This window comes from Saccoglossus kowalevskii, chromosome 16, assembly GCF_978046115.1.
Source record: "Saccoglossus kowalevskii chromosome 16, keSacKowa6.1, whole genome shotgun sequence".
Lineage (NCBI taxonomy): Eukaryota > Metazoa > Hemichordata > Enteropneusta > Harrimaniidae > Saccoglossus > Saccoglossus kowalevskii.
In genome coordinates this window covers 13,450,574-13,462,024 of record NC_140656.1, presented here as the reverse complement: position 1 = coordinate 13,462,024, position 11,451 = coordinate 13,450,574, and the positions used below count along the sequence as shown (strand labels likewise).

The following is an 11,451-nucleotide window of genomic DNA, read 5'->3' as shown; positions in this document are numbered from 1 at the left end:
GTTCTATTTTAATAATCCACCATACAATAGGCCATTTTATGGTTTACCCGCACTTGTATTAGAGAGATGCGCTTTTAATAGAGCATATTTTTCAAGTGAAAATCCAGGAGCATTGAGCAAATTTGTTCCATATTCTGTTACCGTATATGAAGTGAAAGCCAATAAAACTGATTTTTTTCCAAAAATGCAGAAGTGAGGATTTTGATTTTGCAAAGAATTTCCACGAAACATAAGATTTTTACCAGAACATCTATTTCATATAGATTTGATAATTGCTATACGCTATCCAGATTCCCCATCTCACAACTGCACAACTAAAGTCCAGCTTGTGCAAAGTTAATCTACGCACACCAGATATATTTGAACATTTTTTTTTAGTGTATAATAGATTGATTACTGTTACAGTATCAATACAGATTTTGGGAATATCGGAAAAATATCTGAAGTAAAATTACAATAAACAAATCCTATCACAAGTAGTGGCTTGTCATTGGCATTTTAATCATGAATACCGGTAATTCTTGCAAAATTATCACTATAAAACAATAAAATATAAACTATAAAAACAAAACAAAATTATCCCCATTTCTGGCATTTTTTCGTGAATCTACGGCATCACTGAGAGTGGGAAAATACCGAGATCAGACACTGGCTCTGGACCTATTGTGGGACTTTGAACTAGGGTTAATAACAAAATCTGCTGGGGATACAAGATACAGCTTAGTTGAAAATTAAATTCAACCTTTGTCACTTTGCCTAAAATAAACCTGAATGATTTCTCCCGAATTTTTTAGGTGAGTGACAATGCGGAAATTATGTTCAATTGATCCTATAAAAACACAAGTCATTGTCAATGACACGTCCCTGTTCCATTCATATTTGAGTGACATATACATTCAAAGCAGATCATGACCGAAATTTCAGACCTGCATATGTACAACTAAATTCTTTAAAACAAAATGGCTGCCAGTCGGCCGTTTTGAACTTGATTCGAAGAAAAATTGGTGTGCATCAAGCTTATATTATGTTTAATATATGCACTAAATCTGAACAAAATCCATCCATGCATGACTGAGATCCGGTTCCGGAATTGTGAAAATACGTGGTTTTGATGCATTTTCTGCCTTAAAATGGCCATCATTCAGCTATTGTTAAGCGGATCATGAAACAAATGCACATATCTATTTGTGACATGATGTGTGTGTGAAGTTTGAACTTGATCAATCCAGACACGTCTCGGATACGGATCCAGAACTGAATTCTTTAAAACAAAATGGCCGCCAGTTGGCCATTTCAAACCCTATCCAAAAAAAATGATGTGCATCAAGGTCCTATTATGTTTAATGTATGTACCAAATTTGAATGGTGAAAATGTGCGATTTTTATGCATTTTCGGCCTTAAAATGGCCGCTATTCGGCTATCGTTAATCGGATCATGAAAAAAATGCATGTGCATATGTCCCATTATAATGTGTGATGTATGAGTGAAATTTGAACCTAATCGGTCCATGCATGTTCGAGATACAGGTGATCACGGACGCATGGACACACACAGGGCAAACCATAAGTCCTTGTTTTCGGACTACGTTCGAACGGGTACTAAAAACAAAAATATACAACAAAATTTGCAAGATTTTTGTTAGGAAAATTACGGTTAATAATAAACTTCAATCTTCAACAGTGGAAGAATAAGAATCACATTACAAAATAAATCAGTGGGTTTTTCTTTTATTGTAATTATGCAAAATTTAAGATAAAATTAAATAAAAATTGTAAATAATTTTTAATATGGCAGATTACATCTGACTAAAACCTGTTGAAATAAATAAGTCTACAGATTCTCAACTCATCATTTTAAAAATAAAAAGTTAAATATTGAGGTTGTATTAATTTAACTGTTTGTTTTTCATCATAATGTTGTGAATAATTTTTTTTTGCCGGAGTACTGTAATGGTATTAATTTTTCACTGATTATTTAATTTTGCTATTTTTCACTGGTGAAAGTGAATCTGCCTGAATATGTGAACATACAATAGAATTCAGAGTTTGAATTTTAAATCCAGTGAATATGGACAACATATCAAAACAGTGAAAACTAATGCTTTTACAGTACGGCAAATAGGGAAATACCGTAAAATCTGTATTAGTCGCACCCATTCTTTTTGAACAATTGAGAACTAAAAATTCTTCATTTCTCATATGTGTAGATGTTCTAATAGAAACCGCATCCATTCCATTGCATTGTACTATTTTAATAGAAGCAGCGGTTTCTAATGCAGATTTTACAGTAATGTTTTCCACTTCACTAGTCAGTTAAGACAACACTAATAATATGCTTCAAAACAAATTGCAAGTTTCAGCAAAGAATAAAATTTCAACTAATAAAATAAATGTTTCACCATCCCAAGTACCCCCATCTGTCTGTTTCTATTCTTCAAAAAACATCTGTAGATCTTCTTTCATCAACTGTTCTTCCACCAGTGTTTTCCCCCTTTCACTATTTTTTGATAGCGAAGCGGAGAAAACAGACAGAGGCAGCTTGAGTAAGCCCAGGATAAATGTTAAACATTTCCAAGAAAAAACAAACAAAACAATTATATTAGCTTGACTTTGAAAAACCAACCAAGTAATGCTTTCTTTTATATCATGTCAGATTGAAAATCAATACTTGACAGCAATAACTAACTCTAAAGTTGATCCATATACTTATTTGTGTTTCACCAGTTATTATTACATAATACTGAAAAAAACAACTGCACAAAATAATCTTGCACCAAACCTGATTTTTTTTTTATTAAATCTAGCACAGATCTTTTTCATTTCTTTATTGGTTTCCGCTCACAAGATTGGAATATTGTGGTTTCTTTTTTGTATTTTCAACATTGAAATGACAATGTCAATGTGGATACAACCATTTTTACGATGAAGACAAATTTATCTTAAAATAAATTTATTTTCTTTATGAGAATTACATTTCTAATAAAGTACATTTAAAACTAAAACTACATATAATGTATGCTGGATCACTAAAATATAACTAATTTTGATCATAGATACACCTCTGTCATTTACATAAGCACATGTGCTACTAATAGAGCAAATACAGTATTTACTACACAGTTCAATTTTCTATTGTCTTGGTGTTTATTCCATTGGTGTGAGAGGAAACCACAGAGGGATAATGCAATAATTGTTATTACGGGTTTTACGAAACAACTACAGTTAGGGTTAGGTACAGAATTTTCATAATATAAAAATTTCCCTAATTTTCCTGCTTGTAACCTACTATGTAGTGAAAAACCCAATTGATAATGCTATATTTGGAGTATAAACAAAGTGGAAAAGTGGAAAAAATCAAAACTACTTTCAGAAAGATATAGCCATGTATTAAATTTTCTTGTTTACAATTATTTCAGGACTAAATAATTTAAAGTGGATCAATTAAAATGCTGTTTTTATGTGCGATAAAATTGGCGACATTTGAGGATGGTTTGTTGTTCTGCTAATGTAGAGAATACTGTAGAATACTTTTTTTTCGCTTGGAATTTATTTTTGCTATTTTCGCTGAAGGGATGATTCCGTGAAAATAAAATCCAGCGAATATACTTTTTTTCCTATATTTCACATTAAACTCATCAAAAATCAATGAAAATAAATTCCATACAAAACGCCCAAAAAGCCTTTTCAGCGAAAATTAATTCCAGCAAAAATAAAGTATTCCACAGTATTGTACATCTCTGGTAAGTCATGGCATTGCAAATTAAGTCAGTGTATGGCAGAATCTGATTAACTGTGGAAACAGCTACCAGTAACACTTTTGACACAGGAATTTTTTGAAACTTTGCAAAAAAAAATCCTTGGAGCTAGCTAGTTGAAAGTCTGAAGAAAACACTGGAAACAGGTTTTTGACTTCAGAACCTCAAATTCAATTTTAAAAATGGCCACCAAAGTATGGTTTAATTAACATTGCGTGATTCAGAAAATCAGTGTTTCCATGAAAACAAGTTTGGATACTTCCAATTTGTATTTGCTTTTTGTCATTTATTTTATGATACTTTTTACGATTTATCAAGAATATGTCATGCTGAATTTAGAAAGTTCACCATTCAGTTAAAATTTATTTTAATACAGACAAGATCAAATACCAACCGTTTTGAAAATTGCATGATGGGAGAAATATTGTTCTAAACGCCGATTCAGCACATGGCTAATTCTGTATGCAATTTTAAATATTATCTGTCAATCTATGATTACGTCATGTAATCTGACACAACAAAGTATATTCAAATTAAAAATCTGAGCTGGAATACTTACTGTACAAGCATAAGTTTTTTTATTTTCTTCAAAGTTGGATTTTTAAAGCAGTTGGACATGCTTGAGGTTTGTACACTATAATGGCTGGGATTTTGGATTCCAATGCATTAAAATCTTGCTTGGAATATTACTTCATGCACTAAAAATAAAATCTTAAGTTTTGAAAGAGATGTAATTTTCATACTTTATACTTTCATACTGGGTCCATGTCTTTTTTTTTTTCAAGTGGAATATCAAAATGTCCACCATTTTTTATGCAAGTGAAATTTTACCATTATATGCAAAGAAAACTTTTCTCCCACAATGCATTGTACATGCTCTGTACAATGCAGATGTAAAATTTTGATTTCCTTCATTTATATAGAAACATAAAATACAGTGAAGGGCACAAAGCTGGGGATGTTTTTGTAAATATAATGTTTCATAAATCAAAATGACTGGAATTCAAATTGACCAATCCAGAAATTATATGGCGACATCATTAGAAGTTTTTATTAATATTAATGAGTTAGTTCAACATCTTCCAATCAGCAAGCCTTCATTTTGAATAAGTGGGCGGTTGCAGTTGGTACGTCTTTTGAAGGCTTGTGTATGCAATCATTACTAAATATTCAAATTTGAATGATAGGTGATGATCGGTATTCACAAATCATTATAAATATGTTTATAAACTTAGATACAGCTTTCTGTCTTTCACTGTAACACTGTACACCAACATAGGCAAATTTCGCAAATCTGGACCCCCCCCCTCCTTTCTCAATAGCGTAATTGTCATGAATTAAAACAATGCATCCTTATTTGGTCCAAAACGCATAAATCAATAAAACTGCAGTATAGGACTGAGTTATGTATTTGATTCACCCCTAGTAACAATGCAAACACTCCAACGACACAATATATAGAAAAATATTCAATATTCAAGCAAGAAATAAGTATGAGTAGGTAGATTCTCTTCAACTCAAGGTGAACCTCCAAGCGTGAGAACATCAAAACACATATCGCAGACACGAACTGGTTTGTTGAGATCGTACTTAATTATCGGCATCATCTTGGCTGAACACTTGGCGCAAACAATACGACCACAATGTCGGCTGTTGGGGGAAAAGTAAATCATATTATATTCTGATATTTACTTCAAAGCAGACAATGCAATTCACCATGAACGCTAGTAACACTCTGGCTAATCAAAATATAAAGACAACTATGTTTGTTTTAATAGAATGGAACCAAAAATTGTGTTAATGTCTGCTTGATTATTAAATACAACTTATTTTGACCACAGACACTGTCATTTACACGTGAGTGCATGCGCTACTAATAGAGCAAATACAGTAGGCAGCGCCATGCTTCTTTAATTTGTAAACCAATCTGTAATTTATTCATTTGTCACTGTAATAAATGAAAACGCTTCTACTGGAAGTAGTACTGTACTTTTAACGCCATAGTTTATCCTGCCAAGATTTTGGTGCAAAATTTAGCCTATTTTTACATAATTTTGAAACAAATGAACGTATTTTCCTACTGGCTACAGGTTAGAATCAAAATTTTAGAAAAAATTTATAAAATATTATGCATGTTTTAATCTGAGATGGCGACAAAAGTTGAAAGTTCAAAGAGTAAATACAAATGGCCTGCTTTTATGTAATCACTCATTTAAATACAAACATTATGGATGATTTATATATTTGGATTATTTTATTTTTCTGAAGGGGGTATGAATCATGCGAAGGGCAAATATTCGGAAGAATTTCTACCAGTGATGTTTTCTTGTTTTGATACCAAACTTAGTCATACACTCTTGACAGCACTCATCATCAGACCACCGTGGCTCGGCTGACAGCATATCTGAAATAAAAAACAAAAGACACTCAAGCACAATTAAAATTGAAAAAAATAATTACCGGTAAGTTTCCTATGATTTATAATAAATAAATAAATAAATAAATAAATAAATACACAGTATCTAAAATGGGTGTGAAATGTCACACTATTTGCCAAGTATTGTAAATTTCCGTTGCTATAGTAATTTTAGCAATAATCATAAGAATACAATTTCAGAAAAATGTTCATGGCTGTGATTTTAAGGATACAATATTCTGCAATTTTTACTGAATCACAAAAAGCAGCCAAATTTGATTACACTTTTTATGAAGTGAAGTTGCAATAAAAACTGCATCACAAAATCTGAGAATATTTTGACTGGATTGACTTTCAATCAGTTACTATCAAGTACACAAAGATTGTATTCAAGGATCTTGCACTTTTACATTTGAATTTAAATTCACATTTTTGAAGTGTAAAGATGAAATAAATTTCCGATGCTGTGAAAATTTAAACTTCAGTGTAATGCACTCAAAAATGGATCAGCATACATATGTACATGTAACAGTACCTTTTTGGAAAAATTAACTTATTTTTTTATTTGCACAAATAAGATATACTAGGCCAGACTTTTTTTATTCTTTGTTTCGCGAGTTTTTATAAGGCAATTTTTTTGAGGAGGGTGGAAAAAAAAAAATTAATTCTTTTTTTCCATTAGATTTGTGTGATTCTCAAGGAAATGCAAGTAAGATCATTGATCAGAGAGAAGAAATGAAATAAAATTTTATTCCATGTATAATATTGTTTCTCATCTGCGCGAGACTTCGGTACTTTGATCATGATACTCCTACTAAAATGCATCTTGGATTTGTTATGCGGCAGGCGGTAAAAAAATGAAGATGAAAATAATATTTTTTTAGCAATTTTTTGCACTTACAAGTTGGCGGGCACGAGAAATTACGCTGAAATAAAATTTTATTTTTATTTCATTTTCGGCTCCTATTTGGCAGGTTCGCGAAACAAGGGATAATAAAAGTCTGGCCCTACCGGTAATAAACAATTTATCTAGTTGGGGAACGTCTCTATACAGTTTCTTGAATTTTAGATAAGATGTTTGTAGTGTAATACAGTCTGTATTAACCTGATACTTGTTTAATATTCAAAATGGCGACACTACAAGTTCAATTCACTATCTTCGACAAGACAGAATTGTTTACTCTTGACAAACATTGATAGAACTATCAGTTTAACAGAGATTTATGCAAATACCCATGTCTAAATATTCAATATTCACATACTTCTTACTTAATACTCCTTCTCAGAACAGCATCAACATTTTTTTTTTAAATAGGGATAAATGTAATGTAATTATAGTGTAATTTAAGCAAAACATAAATGCCAGCCTGACATGTAGGTGTGGGTTGCGCCACCACCGGCCGAACGGCATCAGACCCCACTAACGCCTGACAGAATAGTGTACGTTTCCTAGGCAAAATCAAAACTGTGAATTCACAAAGTTCACGCCTTCTTGAAAGAAGTTTCAATGAATATTCATTTTGGTGGTCATGGTAACACCGTCAATAAAAGCCATGGTTGCATTGTCGGCAAAAATCACAGACTGTTTTCAGCAAGATGATGAACATTGAGCAGAAATTTGCCAGAACCTTGTCACACATTATGTCAACAAACAAATAAACTTTTTCGTGAATGGTTACTCTTTAATGGCTGTCACTATCTGACGATCCTGCAGTTTTTATTGGTACCAATACCGTATTTACTGTCAGGCGTGTGTTGAGTTTGGAGAAAAAAAAGGAACACGCCATGACATGTGCCATCTTCATTTAACCTTACCCTGCTCCGGATAAGTGTTAAAACCGATGAGTTAATTTATAAATAAGCATGCGTATGAAAAAATGAGAACGCTGTAACCTACCCAACATTCTAAAAAGGAGCTGTTTAGTCGCAACTTGTGCATTGAATATTGAGACGCCTTGCTTGTTAACTGGGCCCAGACAGGCTCCTGAACGAACGATGGCACGGCATAGATTAGCATTGCCTTGCTGATAGGCTAGTAATAGAACTGGAAAATAAAATTAGGATATATTAGTAATTTAAGACAACAAGCAGCTTCTGAAAAAATAACACAGTTGTGATTTAATACCCAGCTTAAACTACAAAACATATTTGACAAATTTGTATTCAAATACAAATTTGAGGGCACTCATGAAATATTTGTTTTTCTCATTTATATTTGGAATTTTTGGAGCTTTAATATAATTTTATATATCCAACAACCTCCTGTTTAAAAAAAAAAAAATCAAGGATGCCACTTAAAACTTTAACAACATCTCGCAACATCTATATTTTCATTTTATTGTGGTTTTTTTTCAGTTGATCACCTAGGATCAAACCAAATAAAGCTCCAGAATGATCTGCACAATGATATTGGTGTGTTCTTTCAGCATATACCGTATTACCTGTGTTGCCCTCGGCATCCGGTCTATCCACAGGGTATTCATGCATGCATTCCATAAACAGATCAAATATAGATGCTGCATTATCTTTACCATACTGGCCCAACACATGCATTGGTGTCTGCCCTCTACAGGTGAGACAAAATAAAATATGTGTTTATAGGCAGATAGGGTAATAAAATTAAATATTGAAAAAATAACAAACTGTTTTTATGGAAAAAAAGTCAGGGATAGCAAGCAAAATCGTTTACAACAATTTTTTTTATGAAAAGCAGAACAAAACAAGTTTTAACTGCTTCTAAATTACATTATTATGCTAAATAAGATTATGAATGTCTATAAAATAATACTACATTTAACCACATAGGAAAATCAAGCCCTCAAAACTAATTTTCATTCTGAATTACAGTTAAAGCGACCAAGGACAAAACGCTATGAACTGGAGCCATTGTCTTATTATGGTGCTAAAATGTGGAACTCGCTTCCTAACCGAATGAAAGAGTGCAATGATTTGTATTCTTTTAAGCAGATAGTGTCATTGTGGTCACCATCATTTTAGGATATTTTAATTACTTAAACAATTAATTATGTGAAGTCTTTCTGTTGTTTTTCTCTGTGTTTGATGTTTGTAATTTTTGCTTTTGTTTGATGTAATTTTTAATAGTCAGTGATAGTAGCCTCTGGCTAGCTATTTCAAACTGACTTTAAATAAACGAATTGAAATTGAATTGAATAACAGACTTCAGCCAAATGTATCCTGTGAACTTTCAAGCCAAAAAAAGTTATCTTTTTGCCTGGCTTTATAAGATTTTGACAGACTCTATAAAACATTAGAAAAGTTACAATGAAATAGCCACTAGAGGGCAATATGACTAGAGCTAAAAATTGCCACTAGATGGCGCTATATAACCATACCTGAGATTTACGGCCTCGGCATTGATCTGTGATTCTGTGAGTAGTACTCTAATACAGTGTATGTTTCCATGTTGTACCGCCACATGAAGCGCTGAAATAAAACCAGTACAACATGAAAGCTGAAACAACTAACACTGTGTCAATTATGTTGTGGCAAACAAATGTTGCTGTCAGGCAAATACCGTATTTGCTCCATCGCAAATGTATGTGATAGACGATGGAGATGTGAGTATGGTCTGAATATCAAAGTCATGTTTTAATGTATGTGATAGATGATGGAGGTGTGAGTATGGTCTGAATATCAAAGTCATGTTTTAATGTATGTGATAGACGATGGAGGTGTGAGTATGGTCTGAATATCAAAGTCATGTTTTAATCATTCAGTAAACAGCAAATGAAATTTCTTGTTCAAATTATAGATTTGCTTGAAATGGAGCTAATCTTGTAATATATATTTTTTTCACTTTATTCGTGACTATTTTCATTTTGTTTATCTACCAAATACAGATTTACCCTTGGTACCACCTAAGTGATTTTACCAAGGTAAATTTATATGCATATGTATGACTTTGCATAATGTCAGAAACTAACCAATGCATGTCTGAGAAAGAACTGGATATCTAGGTTCAGGTAGGTTAATAAAGTTTATTAAATATTGATTTAACTTATTAACTAGCCAGGTTCTGAAACATGCAGCTCTGCAAGGCAATAAGATACAAGTTATGTAGTGGTTTAAATTCTAAACATATAATAAAGAGACTTACCGTTATTCATATTATCATCTAATGCATCCACGTCTACATGGTTTTCTATTAATATACTACAAATAGCGGGATGGTCATGTATGGCAGCGATATGAAGACATGTTTGTTTGTGGTTGTTTAAATCAGTTATACTCGCACCCGCCAAAAGCTGGAAAAAAAGAAAGAAAACATATTCGTTAGTGACAAATCGGTTGATGCATTTACATTTTTATTGATACAAGGATTGATTATGCGATCCTTCTGCATTCATTTTGAGGTGAAAAGTTGAAAGAAGAGAAACTGTTCTGGAAACAGCAATTTTTATAGTGATTCAACATGGTACGAAAGAGATTAAAAGAAGTATGTGGATGCAATCAGTGCATGTTTTTAGACAACAAGAATCTCTATCTGAAAGAAAATGCAATTCAAGCATTGAACTAAAATAATACAACAGAAAAAAACAATTATTATCAAGAGTAATGAAAAATCTGTATTAGAATCCCTGACAGAAGCAGCGATTGAGAACCAAAAATACACCACTTCTCACGTTGTTGATGCTCCAATAGAAGCTGCATCCCCTGTGTTGCATTGTACTATTATAATGGAAGCCTCAGTTCTAATACAGATTTTTACAGTATGCTATTGATATGTCTTCTATCCATCAAACCAGTCTCTTACCAGATTCCTAACGATCATCTCGTTACCCGTCTGTATGGCCATGTGAAGCGGGGATAACCGACTGGCGTCCTGTACTCTTGAGTTGACATTTGCGTGGACGCTGATTAAAAATAACACACTCTCTATATCGGCATTCATAACAGCAATATGGAGAAAATTTCTACCTTTGTTGTCAAGCTAGAAAACAAACAAGCAGAATTAACATTAACAGAATTGACTGAATTATTCACACACAGAAGACGATTTACTATTAAACCCCAACAGTTTTTGTATTGGTGTATACAGCATGCATGAAATGCACAGTTCGTTTGTACAAAATTTGAACTAAGACAACTCCTGTCACTTATATTTATAAATAAATTTACATGTTAATTTTTTTCAGATATTTAACACAAAATGAATTAAAACCAGCAGCGGATGGGAAATTATAATAAGTTGGTTCAAAATTAAGTAACAATGATTTAAATAAATACACAACATTGGTTTTTCTTAATATTTTTGTTCCA

The 11,451-nt window shown here is 32.4% G+C and overlaps 1 protein-coding gene across 1 annotated transcript in view; it reads right to left on the bottom strand.

Moving 5' to 3' along the window:
* Nucleotides 1-1,712: 1,712 nt before the first annotated feature.
* The window catches only part of LOC100372945 (ankyrin repeat and FYVE domain-containing protein 1-like), a 28,160-nt gene continuing 18,421 nt past the window's right edge, over nucleotides 1,713-11,451 (bottom strand). Inside the window, exons 17-23 of the mRNA XM_085490877.1 lie at nucleotides 10,946-11,122; nucleotides 10,289-10,436; nucleotides 9,525-9,615; nucleotides 8,613-8,737; nucleotides 8,069-8,215; nucleotides 6,069-6,159; nucleotides 1,713-5,405 (exon numbers count right to left, since the gene is read on the bottom strand). Coding sequence (XP_085347003.1) covers nucleotides 5,273-5,405; nucleotides 6,069-6,159; nucleotides 8,069-8,215; nucleotides 8,613-8,737; nucleotides 9,525-9,615; nucleotides 10,289-10,436; nucleotides 10,946-11,122 — 912 coding nt within the window. The 3' untranslated portion in view covers nucleotides 1,713-5,272. The remainder of the gene's footprint in view (nucleotides 5,406-6,068; nucleotides 6,160-8,068; nucleotides 8,216-8,612; nucleotides 8,738-9,524; nucleotides 9,616-10,288; nucleotides 10,437-10,945; nucleotides 11,123-11,451) is intronic.